Source organism: Balaenoptera borealis (assembly GCF_965194805.1).
Source record: "Balaenoptera borealis genome assembly, chromosome: 11".
Classification (NCBI taxonomy): Eukaryota; Metazoa; Chordata; class Mammalia; order Artiodactyla; family Balaenopteridae; genus Balaenoptera; species Balaenoptera borealis.
This window is the reverse complement of record NC_138868.1, coordinates 64,254,006-64,268,503: the sequence shown is the minus strand read 5'-3', so window position 1 is coordinate 64,268,503 and position 14,498 is coordinate 64,254,006. Positions and strand designations below refer to the sequence as shown.

The 14,498-nt window shown below is 37.6% G+C and overlaps 1 protein-coding gene across 1 annotated transcript in view; it reads right to left on the bottom strand.

Annotated features, from left to right (window-relative positions):
• The window catches only part of CCDC83 (coiled-coil domain containing 83), a 62,162-nt gene extending 49,000 nt beyond the window's left edge, over nt 1–13,162 (bottom strand). The window contains exons 1-3 of the mRNA XM_082342262.1: nt 13,067–13,162; nt 6,918–7,002; nt 581–743 (exon numbers count right to left, since the gene is read on the bottom strand). Of these exons, the coding sequence (XP_082198388.1) occupies nt 581–743; nt 6,918–7,002; nt 13,067–13,161 (343 nt within the window). The 5' untranslated portion in view covers nt 13,162. The remainder of the gene's footprint in view (nt 1–580; nt 744–6,917; nt 7,003–13,066) is intronic.
• Between the last annotated feature and the right edge of the window lie 1,336 nt (nt 13,163–14,498).

Genomic DNA, 14,498 nt, shown 5'->3' with positions numbered 1-14,498 from the left:
AGAAGCCTGGTACTTCCTGAGCCCATGACAAGACTATGTCCTGGGTCCTTCATCTTCTGTACTAGCATCATTTCTATCCATGTCCTATAAACTTCCCCTTTTCCAATTCTAATCCCTCTTTCCCCATCTAAAGAGGGGGCTTAGCTCCCTTAGAGATATTGGGGGTAGGGAGGAAGCCTCATGGTTACACTCACCTTACCATTCCCAAGTCTTAACTGGGGCTGAAGCCTGTGAAGACATGAAACAAGAGAATTTCTCAAAAAAAAAAAACCAGATCCCCATTGCAGGGAGTTCAGGGTGGTACCTAACAGGATACTGTCTGGTGTTAAGGGTCAGAGGGGTTTCTTCTGTCTTTGTTTTTGATCACTGCCCTTACTCCTCCTCCTCACTTGGCTTCAGTATCTCTGCCCATTTTATTTCCCTCTCTCGTCCACTTACTTATATGTGTTTGTGGTTGTGGTGATGATGTCATTTGAAATGTGTTCACAGCCTTTTGAACATATTAGGAGACAAAAGCATTAATACATTCAAGAAATAACTTGATACAGCCTTATGATAATTTTCTAAGTTTCTAAATCACCTTTCAAGTTTTGTTCCTGGTCTCTTACAAACTTCCATTTTTCCTTCATTGCTTTTTCAACTTCCTCTCTTGTTACAACTGCTAATCCCTCTGACTTCTCTTCACTCAGTTCCTTTAGTAGGTTCCTTATGTGCCAAATCTGTTCATCCTTTAAGCGTTTATTCTGTCATGAATATCAACAGTTGTTAATTACATCTGTTGAAGTATTTCCATTGATTTCCCTCAAATAGAGTTACACATTGAAGTTTGCAAAATGAGAGATATTTAATGAAATAAGTTATTAAATAATATCTCTAAAGAGCATATGGAAGATGGAAGACTCAAAATTAAACCCATCAATACAGTAATCATTGAAGAGAAAGTTACATATTAAAACCTGCGTTATTAATCTGCCAGTCTATCACCCTATCATAGGATTGGTGAACATTAAAATTAGATTTCAGAGGTCAGTTTCTTCAACTCCCACAAACACCTTTCTTTTCTAGGCAACATCGTTCATTTAGTCAATATTTATGGGGCATCTACCATATGCCAGGTAGTCTTCTAGACACTAGGAATATATCAGTGAACAAAATAGACAAAAGTACTGCTCTTGTGGAATTTACACTATTCTTTGTTTTTCTCACAAATGACCCTAATTCTCTTATTCTGGTGTGATGGTTACTATTTCAATACTCCACACCTGAAGTATGGACTGTGTTCCTTTTGTGAATATCCCACCTATGTTTCCAAGTTTCTTATTTAATCAACTTAGATTTTATTCTTGCCCTTGCTAGCTTATTATGTATATGTAGAGATATTTTACTGTGTGTGAACTTAATACCTTTTCCCTGTAATTTTCTTAGCCTCCCTTTAAGTTTTAATCCTCACTTCCCTGGTGTCTCTCCTTCAATTTCTTAAACCTAATAAAATGCATATACTTAAAATATTCTAATACTTCTTTTAAAAATTATTTTTCCTATAATTTAACATTCTCTTTACTATAGCTTTTTCAACATTATATTTTATTTCTGATATTCATGTCTTTTATCCTCTTAACCTACATGGATACTCTACTGTAAGAGTATTTTCTTTCTCAAATTTGATTCTCTGGGCCAGTGCTTCTCAGACTTCAATGTGTATACCCAACACTTGGGGACCTTGTTAAAATGCAGATTCTGGTTCAGTAAGTTTGGTATGAAGCCTGCAATTCTGCACTTCTGATAAGTTCCAGGTGATGCCAAGCCTGCTGGCCCACAACCCACAGTTCGGGTAGCAAACTTCTTTCAGGTAATCCAAATATCTGTGATTTATTGATAGTGCTACGGCCTACTAAAACTCAATTCTTTAATACTTAATCCAACAAACTTTAAAGTTGAGGGCTGAAAATTTTGATTTCTAGTTTAATAAACTCCCTGGACAGGATTATGTAACCTTAGTGCTCTTTAAGTGATTCCACAGGCTGTGTGACATTATTGCCATTTCAGTGCATTAGAATTTTAATTTAAAACTTTAATAAGCTGAAAGAAAACAACAGACAATTAACTTTATGATGACGCTCAGTATTGAGAAATACAGGCAAAAAAAAAAAAAAGACTGGGACTGGACAGGCTTTGAGTGATTAAAAAAAAATGGAAATAAAGGTTAAAAAGATATGATATTCAAAATTTGGTGGTTTAACTTCTCTTATCTTTTGTTTGTAATATTCTAAAGTATCATAATTCTGTCTCTGAAGAATTTTTAGTACCGAAGGGTTCATAATATGATACATCTGAAAACTGAATCTCTTTACTTCTGTGTAGAATCTTATTGGGCGTGATGTAAGCAGGAATGGTGGAGTAAGACTTTTGAAAATCCTCTCCTTCATAAAAGCAATGAGAAAAAATTGGCAAAAATTGTCAAAATCAACTTTTCAGGACTCTTGAAATTAAAGGCTTTGCAGTAACTTCCAGGGAGTGTTTATTCAAGAAAAATGGTTGAATCTTTGTAAGGACAGTGAGCTTTGTGGCATTTTAACTTGCTCTAAAAACCAAAAGCCCCACAGTTATGGTAAAAACCAGCAACTTAGCAGCCTGGGGTTGAGGGTCATGGAGAGAAGTGAGGGGAACAGAACTCTTCCAAAGCCCAATTCCCAAATAACAGTCATTATTTAACCTATCTGGTAATTCCCTGGAAAATCCCACTCGGAAACCTTGTCTTTATTTGACCTGAGTCAGAGCTTACCCAATGTGTGACCAGCCTTTTCCCAGATTGATGTTGGTCAAAAACAATCAGAGGCAGATGTTTTTCAAAAACAATCAACAATTGTTGAACATTACAGCTCCCTGAGGCGGTAATAAAAGTTGAGGTAAACAACAAGCTGACAAAAAAACTTTAAAAGAAAGCTGCAGATGAGATGTCCATAGAGAGCTTTGAAAGCTCTGACATATTCCTGGGAATCTAAAAGGCCACATGCATGTATAGGGCATATATATAAATTTAATAACATCTATATTAAACTTCCCAAATCCTGTATGAATTTCAAATAGAAAGGAAATGTGTCTGACAATGTTATAAAATTCACTATGTCTGAAAAATTATTTTGGGCTACATACCAAAATAAAATTTATTTAAATATATCCACCAATATGCTAAAAAATGACATTTATCTTACGAAGTGAAGTACATTTATTATTTGAGGTAAGAATAATTATCATATTATAAAATAGAAGAAAGGAAATTTAGTAATTAAGCTACAAAGAAAGGATTAATTTTGTTTTGTTTTATAAGACCATCTCATAGCCTTTTTTTAAAACTTTTTAAGACTCACAAGAACAAGAATAGAAGTTGCCAAAATAGGACACACAGTTCCCATCTACTATTCACCCAGTTTTCCCCAATGATGACATCTTATCTAATGATAGCACAGTATCAAAACCAGGAAATTGACATTGGTACAATGTTATTAACTGAACTAGAGACTTTATTTGTATTTCACCAGTTTTTACATTTTTTTTTTTTTAGTGTATAGTTGTGATATTGTAATCTATAAAAATATATTTATTTGGTCATTCAGATGACTAAAACATATTTCTTAGCTATATTTGGTTTTCACCCATAGTTCCTGGTCCACAGTGCCCAAAACCCTTGGAATTTCTGCCATCACAATTGGGTTTATATTAATGAAAGTGACTTTTGAATCCCACAGGTGAGGAGAGAGGGAAGGGGCCTGGTTGCCAGGAGAACCAACCAAGTTATTAGAGGGTTGGAACTTCCATTCCCTCCCCCTGATTTCCGGGGAAGGGAGAGGGACTTGAGGTTGAGTCAGCCGCTATTGGCCAATGATTTAGTCAATCATGATTATGTAATGAAGCCTCCATTAAAACCGGAAAAAGGAGCGTCTTTTGGTCCTTTTTGAGAGAGCTTCCATGTGCCACCGTGCTAGGCCCCAAGCTTCATAAGGACAGAAGCTCCTTTGTTCAGGACTTTGCTCTATGTATCTCTTCATCTGGCTGTTGATTTTGATTCATATCCTTTAATATCCTTTTTATGATAAATCAGTAATCTAGTGAGTAAATGGGTTTTCCTGAGTTCTGTGAGCCATTCTAGCAAATTAATTGAACCTGAGGAGGGGGTTGTGCAAGCCTCTGATTTATAGCCAGTCGGTCAGAAGCACAAATAACAACCTGGACTTGCAGCTGGCGTCTGAAGTGGAGGGTAGTCTTGTGGGACTGAGCCCTTTACCTGTGGAATCTGATTCTATCTCCTGGTAGGTAGTGTCAGAATTTAGCTGAACTCTCAGACACCCTGTTTGTGTCTGAGATTCGCTTGCTGGTGAGAGGAAGCCTCCACACATACAAGTTGGAATTGGGTTGGGAACCCTTTCAATAGGATTATGAATTCTGTCACATATACATATGAGAAGTATCACCATGAAGATGGCATTCGAAGCCATGATGTTAAATAAGACGATCCAGAGAGAGCTTAGAGTGAAAGAGGAGGATTGAGATCAGAACCTTGATAAATACCCTAATTAAAGGGTGGTTCTAGGAAAAAAAACAATGAAAACCAAGAAATGGTCAGAGAAGTAGAAGGAAATTTAAGAGTGATATCCTGGAACCCAAAGGAAAAAGAGTTTCAAGATGACAGGAGTGACTGCTGAAGGAGTGAGGGGTAAAGAAAGGACTACAAAGAGTCCATTGAACCTGGCTAACTGGTCATTGACAGCTTTTGTTAGAGCTGTTGTAGGGGAATAGCAGGAGTGAAAGTATGTGTTGGGAAGTAAGGATGTGGACACACTGAACTATGAAATACCTAATGATGTAGTGGAGCAATGAATGCAAACAGAGAAAGAAAGATAATAAGTGAGGTAATCATCTAAACAGAACTAAACACATAGGAAGAGATGATGGGTAGGAAGGAAGCGGGGCATTTCTGATTTCGACATAACTGAAGAGAAAAATATATCTTGCTAATGAGTCATGTTTAGCTTAGCAATTTAAATATCTGTGACCTCAAATTTTTTTCCTCCCACTGGTGTTTGTGTGAATTAACTCAACAAATATTTATTGAACATATACTCATGCTGGGCCTTTCTGGAGAAACAAAGATAAGACTGGATTGCTGCTGCCTAAAGGGCTTTCAACTGAATAATGGAGAAATATTTTTTACACAACATCCTAGCTCAGATGGGGGGAATGAAAAGGAGCTAGCCAAGAGAAGAGCATTTCGGGAAGAGGAAACAGCCTTTTTGTTGTAAAGGTACCATAGTAAGAAAAAGATTGGGTTTTCTAATATTTAAAAGAAGCAGGGGTAAGCAAAGGGTGGGGCGGCTGGAGACAAGATTGGAGAGGTGAGCAGAGGTCAGCTTTTGCAGGGCCTTGAAGACTTTAGGAAGGACTATGGATTTTACTTTCTGTGCAGTAGGAAGCCACTGCAGGGTTTTAAGCACTGAAAAGTTTACCGTATTCCAAGGGTAATTCTGGTTGCACTGTGGAAAATGTACTGGTTAGAGGAAGGATGGGTAAGAGATGATGGTGGCTTAAACTGTGGCAATAGCAGCATAAATGGAAAGAAATAGATACATACAGTTGAGCTAGAGTCTGCATTACCATGCTCCTCACTGCTGGGTCCACTAATGACTCCAAGAGCAGACTTAGACCTATCGCATTCTTGAGCTAATCCTCATGGAAACAAGAACTTTGTTTCTGGCTCCAGCTGATGGGTTATGGGAAAGTGATTCCTCAGTCCTGATCTGTTGTCCTTTCCACAACCAAATGGAAATCCCAAAGCTGGCCTGGGAGTTCCCATGCTGACCACTAGGGGATGTGCATTGGCCCCTTGATGGCGGCTCACTCTCATGTGCTCTGGAATCACATCATGTGGAACCTGCCTCCAAGTGCCTAAGCCAGACTTCCCCTTTCCACTCTCATCCACAGACTTCAGTTTCTTAGGTCCTATTGCAAGTGACTGATTCTTCAGAATCATGACAATGTCAGGGTCACAGTTATATCACCATCAGGGCTTGTCTTGCCCAATACATATTTGCTGAACAAATGAACAAATTCACCCTATAAGGAAGACAGGAATCCTCATTTTACAAGGGGGAAATTGAGGCTTACACCAGTTTGGCCAAAATGACATCAGCAGTAAGTTGTACAGTCAGGATGCAAATTTAGATCTCTGACCCAAATTCTGTTAAAATTTGTAGATAGTCTTTTTAGACAAAAGACAAAACAGGTGTGGAAATTTCAGGGTACATATAAAATAAATGTTTTAATAGCAGACACCCTCAGTATTTCCTCACTCATGAGACCCCTTAAGGGCTAAGTTGTATGCATTATCATTTACTGCTTCCCAACTTTGTTTCTGTTGGTCCTGACAGTCATATACAGCACCCCTCTGATAGTCGTTTTATTCTAATTTCATAAAAATAAATCACTTAAACAATAAATTAGTCATTTTAACAACCGAGATTGTACTTTTCAGATAATATTTACATATGCACACACTCTGAAAATCTAAAGGAAAACAGATACAGAAATTTAAAATAGAGAACCAATGTTTTATAGTTCGGTTAAATAAGAAATTAAAAGATAAATGTGGTTGCAGAGCTTTAAAATTTTCAACATAAGATTCAGTGTCCGCATGATCTAAATAACACAATTCAAGCTGACTTCCTTTGACATTATAATTAATAAGAACAGCAGTATCCTCTTGTCTCCCATGTACAAAAATATTTAAATATAGTGTAAATTTATCAACTCCAAGCACTAAAGAAGATAATTTCCTAGAGTTCATTTCATCATAACTCACAATTTTTTAAAGCATTTGTGTAAATGTTTAATGACTAGGTATTGGCTTTAAATTTTATACTCACTCTTTCATGATACTTTTGGTTCTTTTCTCTAATTTTCTTCATTTGAGCCATGAATCGTTCTACCGCATTTTCCTTTATTTGACAGCTGATAATAAAGACAAGCTGTATTACGATTATTTGCCTTAGGAAAAACTAATGAGATAAAATTTAAAAATTAATCTAAATTAATTTGAATTGAAATAAAGTATTAAACATATTATAAAGACCCATTTAGGGATAAGAATCTTAAGTGATTTTGTGGTTCTGAGTATATTTTACTCACTAAAATATGTATTAGAGAGATAACTTCAAGTTTTAAAAAAAATCCCCATTTGTATTTCATAGTTATAATTTTTATACTTTCTCATTATAAATAATTCAGCTTAAAGGGAAAGGGCATCCAGAAAACATGTTTTCTAGAATTCCAAAAACATTCATATAAAAATGACAAAACAAAGAATTTACAGGGGCAAGCACAGCTTCTTGAAACAGTAAGGTAAACCAGGCTGACCTACAGGTTCAAGTTCATTAGTATACCATCTCTTCTATAAATAGTAAAAGCTTCTTTCTTTCTTTTTTTTTTCAAAGCTTCTTTCTTGACACAAATACATTTCTTTAACACCCAACAAGTATTTGTTGAATGTCTGTTAGGTATGAAAGAAAGAAAAGTACAGAAAGACTTTGGTATAGGCAATTGATAGCTGTTTGAAGTGTTAAGTGTATCTCTATTACCTAATAAATCTTACAACTTTAAATCTGAGACCGAAATAAAGGAACAGAAATAGCTCCATGTAAACCCCTTGCCTCAATTAAAAAAACAAAACAAAAATATAGCACTTCTGTGGTACAGTGAACAGAGGAGTGGTTAAAGAATGAGAAACTCTGGTTTTCGATCTTGTCCCTATCACTTCTTACCTGCATGACCTCAGACAAGTCAATTCTCTGAACCTCAATTTCCAAGCCATCAAGGGAGAGATAACAATACCCAGCTTTATGTATTTTTATAAGGATTAAAATAAGAAATCATATGTGAATGTTTCTAGTATAGAGTAAGTGCTTAGCAAATTTCAGTTGAATTTGAATCTTACATCCTCAGTCCTTCCCCCAAAATATTTATATTCGTGATATTGTAAACTTAGTAGAGAGAAAAATAAGGCTCCTTCTTTCCAAATGAAGAAAAAACAAAACATAAAAAAAAAGTGAGCAAGTCCTTTAGTGGCAAAAAGTTCTGTTTGGATACTATGAAACTTGGGTTTTAGGCCTGGCTCTCCACCTAAGGACTCAACCATTCTAGGCCTTGGTTTATTCTTCTGTAACTAAGAGAATTAAAGGAGATGAACTCTGTGGTTCCTTCTTGGTTCCAAAATTCTGCAGTTGATCCGAGTTCCCTTTCACGCATCAGACACACACCGTAGGTCTAACGAGCAGCTGCTATGTGCCCAGCATTGTTTTGTTTTGTTTTGTTTTTTAACATCTTTATTGGAGTATAATTGCTTTACAATGGTGTGTTAGTTTCTGCTTTATAACAAAGTGAATCAGTTATACATATACATATGTCCCCATATCTCTTCCCTCTTGCATCTCCCTCCCTCCCACCCTCCCTATCCCACCCCTCTAGGTGGTCACAAACCACCGAGCTGATCTCCCTGTGGTATGTGGCTGCTTCCCACTAGCTATATATTTTACGTTTGGTAGTGTATATATGTCCATGCCACTCTCTCACTTTGACCAGCATTGTTTTAGGCAGTTTAGAGATAATGACAAACAAGATCTTTATGGCCCTTGCCCTCAAAGAGCTTACGTTTTACTAACCATTAAAGAAAAAAACACATGAAAATATTACTTACACACTGTGATAAATGCTGTGGGGGAAATGACCAGGTATGAGAAGGCTAGTAAATGGAAGGGACCTCTAAAGATAGGGTGATCTCCAACAACGGTAAGAAATAAGACTATAGGTAAGGATAAACCATCTTTTATTTCTTACCTGAATAAAGCTTAGATGTGTACAGATTTGAAGGAAGAATGCCTTCTCTACCTCCCAGTTTTAAGGGGAAAAATAAAAATGTTATAAATGAAAATTATCTGAAAAGAGCCTATGCAAATGCATGCTAATTACTTACATAATTTCTGTAATTATAAATATGGTGATCCTAATTTTCTGCATGGGTTGGGGGAAGCAGATAAATGAATCACAAGTGTGTGGTCTCCACTGGTTGAAACTGAATCTTTGAACAGGCTGGTTCACAGACTGACTCCCTGGCTTCAGCCGAGAGCCTGCCTTGGTGATGGTTGACCAAGTGTGCAAAGACCGGGCTGGAGACTGCATCCAGTCTCAGGCCCAGCCTCTGCAGGGGACACACTTATACTAAAAAATCACTTGTTGTTTATCCAAAATTCAAATTAAATTGGGCATCCTGTATTTTTATTTGCTAGGTCTGGCAACCCTACACTCAGCCCATCACCCTTTACCCTCTGAGAAGTTAGAAGCAAGCAACCTACGGCTTTGTCTTGTGTTTCTTCTGCAGGGAGCAGTTCAGAAAGGTCTGAGTGGCATCAGCAAGCCTGGGGGTGGGGTGGATTCTGAGAGGCCCTAAAGGTTTTGGCTGCTTCATCAGGCCCCCTCTGGAGCATATGGTAGTTGCAGGTGTAACTTCACCTAGCCTCCCTTTGGAATTCACTTCAGCCTCCTCAGGCCTCAGAGATGGATTTACCAGGAAGCAGATGAAGCTGAGCCTCAGAGCTCCACACCATTAGCCATTGTGGGGATTCGAGGCTCTTTGTTCTCCATATAATTTTTCCTTTTCACATCTCCCTTATCTATTCAGTGTCCTAGTAACCCACACGTCACACTAAATGCTGACGCAAATGGGATGATAAACCAATGAGGTAATATACAATAAAGTGCTTTGAAAAGGGTGTCACACTGTTCTAAAGAACAGCGATATGAAATTAATAGTAATGCAATGTGTCACCTTGCCCCTTCCCTCATTATTAAAATGTTAGTTGATGGAAGAAATGTTCACATATTGAGGTATGGGGAAGTCATCCTGGCTTATACATGATTTGGCTTGAACTTTATGCTAACTAGAACAGCCTGTGGCCTGTCAAATATGCATTGTACATCTGCTTTAACCATGACAGAAAAGAATGCATCTAAAAATCAAAATGGAGTAACCGTGGTTCAGGCATTCAAAACGGAGTTGGGTGGTCATTGTGGATGTGGTTTCACATACATTCCTGCATCACTGACAACCTGAATTTTCTGAACTGTATCAAACTCAAAGACACCACCAGACGTTTTCAAAACAATATCTGCCAGCAGCTGCCAGCTGCAACCTTATGGTCTCAAGGTCTCCCCTTATAACTATGTGATGATTTTGGACCCCAACCAATCCTTGCTTAACAAGCACCCTTACTTCTTGCCAGCTCCAATCCTAATTCTTGACAAACAATGTGTAACTGTGGTTTTTTGCCTATATTAGCTTCCCCATTTCATAGTCAGTGGAACACAATTCAAGTGCTTCTTGAATCTGTGTCTCCTGGGCTATAGTCCTCAGTTTGGCTTGAATAAAACTCTTTTCTATTTTTATTACAGGTTGTTTATTGAGTATTTGCATCAACATAGTAATGTGTCAACTTCCTTCTTCCATGCAATTTCATTGAAAATTCTGAGAAAGAAAACAAATTTGGATTCCAAAAAAGAATCTATAATTTTATCTACTTTTTAAACCCACAACTATATCCACACCTATTTCTGTATCTATGTCCATACTCATTGTAGAAAACTGGGTTTGGGGGGAATAAGTATAAAGGAAAAAATAAAAACCACCATTACCTAGAGATGATCACTTTATAGATTTAGCATTATGTAATAAGATATTTTGAGAGAGGGAGAGAAAGACCACATTCACATAACTTTTAATACAGTATATTGTTATAATTGTTCTATTGTATTATTACTTATTATTGTTAATCTCTTGCTGTGCCTAATTTATAAATTATACTTTATCATAGGTATATATGTAAAGGAAAAAACATAGTATATCAAGGGCTCGGTACTGTGATTTCAGGCATCCACTGGGAGTCTTGGAGCGTAATCCCTGAGGGTAAGGGGTGGGGGAGACTAAGAGATGATCACTTTATAGGTTCAACATTGGCAGTCTCAGCTTTTCGCAAACAACCATATAGGTTCATGACTTTATTTTCTTGAGATAGATTTTTTTTAAAGTTAACTGTTTGGAATTGACTACCTACTGTGTGCCCTCAGCTCTTTGTCAGGAGCTGAGATTGTATAAGAGAAAATATAAGATGCTGCCAGGGCACCCTTGGATAATCCTTCCTTAGATGGTGGAGGGAGGTGTCCTGGCTATTTGTCATGTGACAAAAGTCCTGTCACCTTGGAACACACGGAATGAGTAAAGCGTCACCAGAAGAGCACAGTAAGGCCTAGGCTATTCCAGTCCATGAGATTATTTATTTAGTTTTAACAAAGGAAAGAGAACAAAAGCATGGGAATGTTCAACTTGTGTCTCTCACTAGATCATGAGAATTTTTAAACGTGTGCCTCTTTGTAGACCTCTGCTAAAGAGGAGAAAGACTGCCCTCTGGTTGACCCAGAAGAGAGAGAAGGAGCTGTAATTGGATGTCATCACTGTGAGCCGTGGCAGCAGATTAGAGACCAGATTGAAATCACAGAGCTGGACTTTTCATCCACCTCTGCTAAGAAAAGATGAGCGAAGTTTTCAGTTATGCTGAGAAATGAGTGCAGGTACAATCTGGTCATCACTTAATTGTTATCTAGAAAATAAAGGGAACTTCATTAAAAGTCCCTTCCCATGGATTTTTCTCTCTCAGTGTTCTGACCCTTTCACTCACTATCTTCTAAAAAGAACATATGAATAGATTTGGAGTCTTGCAAGAAGGAGATGGATTTTGCCTGAATGTTGTTAAAAACAATTCTCTTAAACAAAGGCCTAGTCACCAGCAGCGTGGACTCCTGACTCTCAACCTTGTTGCCCTCCAATAAATGGCTTCCCATTTCCAAAGCCCAAGTGTTTCACAGGGGTCTGCTTATCTGACCCTTGCCTAAACCCCCAGAGTCTGCTCTGCCCTCTCTCCCTCACTGTGCCGTTTCTCACTTCCTAGACTGTGATAAGCTCTTCCTCACCCCAGCCTCTTTTCCATAAATCTTCTGTCCATCACTCTATGTCTCCTTAACACGTGTTCCTCTTTCAGAGATTAGCTCAACATCGCTTCCTCAAACAAGCTTTTCCTGATCTATTTCAAGTCCTTCAGTGATATCATTACCCAGCACCCTACACTTTTCTTTCATAGAATCTTGTTTAGAGTTGTGTAATTTTTAAAAAAGACTGGACTAGGTATTTAATGTCCATCTCCCATGCTTCGTTAGGGCAGGGACCATGTGGCCCTGTTCACTGTGTCCTCCAGTGCCCAGCACTTGCCTTGTATTTGGTAAACATTCAAATACTTGTTCAATATGCATGAAGTACATTCTTATTTGAAAAAAGACTGACACTTGTTCACTCACTCCCTAAGCGTTACACATTAAAAAACCTACCCTGGGCCCAAAGTTGAGGTTCAAAAGCTCTCAAGGGGCTTCCTCTCCATAAGTTGGATAAAACATAAACACAGGATATGTATCACCCCTACTTTTGTCTCCATCTCCTGGGACCGAGACATTAAGAAATATTCTTATTAAAAAGAATTATCTCTAAATCACTTGGATTTGATCTACAGGCATTTGGGGATAATGTAAATTGGAATGTCTAGAAATAAAAAAATAAAGAAATGTCCTCTTTTACTCTTCTATAAATGTACACTAACTATTCTTTGCTGTATTTGAAGAGGTAAGCCTGCAAGCCGCTGTGCATATGTGGAGGAGTGACCAATAATACAATGAAGGGAGGGAGGGAGCCAAAACTCATTTATGAATGCTGTTTCATAGCTACTGCTTGGCTTGTAGTCAACGTGCAAAAACTTTAAAAATATGCACATAGCACGAGTGCAATTATGTCTCCAATCCACCTCCAGTCCAGCTTCTTTGATACCTTTTGAGCACTTCATTTTCCATTGGAGTCATATGAGTCTTAGCAGCAATGATTGCCACTTATGTATGGGAACTTTGGGATTTCATAATCTAAGCTTACTGATAGTCGAGAAGTGCTTCACTGATAGGCAATTTGACTTCTTTTGGCGGTCCGTCTTGAATATCCTTTTTATTTGTTTTCGACGTGTTTTCCATTGTGTTGCTTAGCTAGAAAGAAGAATACCTGTTTAAAAAAGAGACATAGGAAGAATAAATAAATTCTTTGTCCCTCTGCTTGTGTTTACAAGATAAAGCACTGCTGGGACTTAATTTAAAACTGGCTCTTCCATCCAGATTGCTTCCACGTCCCCAGAGCTAACATCTACCACAATGCTGGGACCTCATCAATCAACTGGATTCTTGAGTCTGGTGAGTTCCATGCTTAGCCCAGGTGCAGCATTCCCCCACCCAAAACTGTCTGAGACTCACTCTCTTATATTATCCATCAACAACTGCTGCCCCTGTCAAGCTTCTTTAAGAGCAAGGGCTAAACTTTTTCAATCATTTAATGTCTCCACAATGTTTGGTAGAGTGCACCACATGTAACAGCAGCTTGATATATGTCTTTTAGTTTTTAAAAAGTAAGACAAAATAAAAGCACAACTTTCTATGAGCACCAAGAGACTAGGCTCCAAAAGAATTAGAACTGGGATCCAAAAGAAGTAGGTGTGGCAGGATTGTTATAAAGAACAACTAAAAGGACAGACACATTAAAGTGTTTTTGAAATGGTTAAGAGGGTTACAAATGCAAAACAAGAAGAAGAATGATAATAATAATGTGTTATCATTAACAGTAACTGTTCATCAGCTATTAATTGCTTTTGTAACTAATAATAAAAACTATCAAAACTAATGTTTTTTAAATGAGAAAATCAGGCCCAAGGTTCTTAGATTTTTATGGTAAGCAGAAATAACTTTGTGGATTTGATATGGATACTAACGCACATCTTTTAAGATCATAGTCTTCCTTGACAGATTTTTATCTTTTGATTTTTATTAATCTCAAGAAAATAAGTGCCTAACCTTCAATCAGTGTGTTAGTAGTTGGGTGTGGTAGAAAGAACATAACCTTTGTAATTATTTGTTAAAATGGCTGGAAACTCCATGAGGGTGGGGATGGTGTAATTCTTGTGCATTACTGTCTTTCCCCACCTAGCACAGTAGATGCAGTCCTTGTCAAATGAATGAATGGACGGGTGGATGAATCAGGCAGACATATTTTAATCCTAGATCCACCATCTTTTACCTGTGTGACCTTGAGTAGGCTACTGAATCTTTTTGAGCTTCAGTTCCATCATTCCTAAAGTGAGAACAAAAATCTTATTCTAAACGCTGTAGTAAGGATTAAATAAGTTAATGTTTAAAGCACCTAGCATAGTGTCTGACATATAGAAAGAGCTTAATGAGTATTCTGCCCCTTGAGTTATGGCTCCAGATTATGCTTCTTTAAATTTCAGGTAACTAAAGCAGAGGATGTCTGCCTGCTGCCAAGT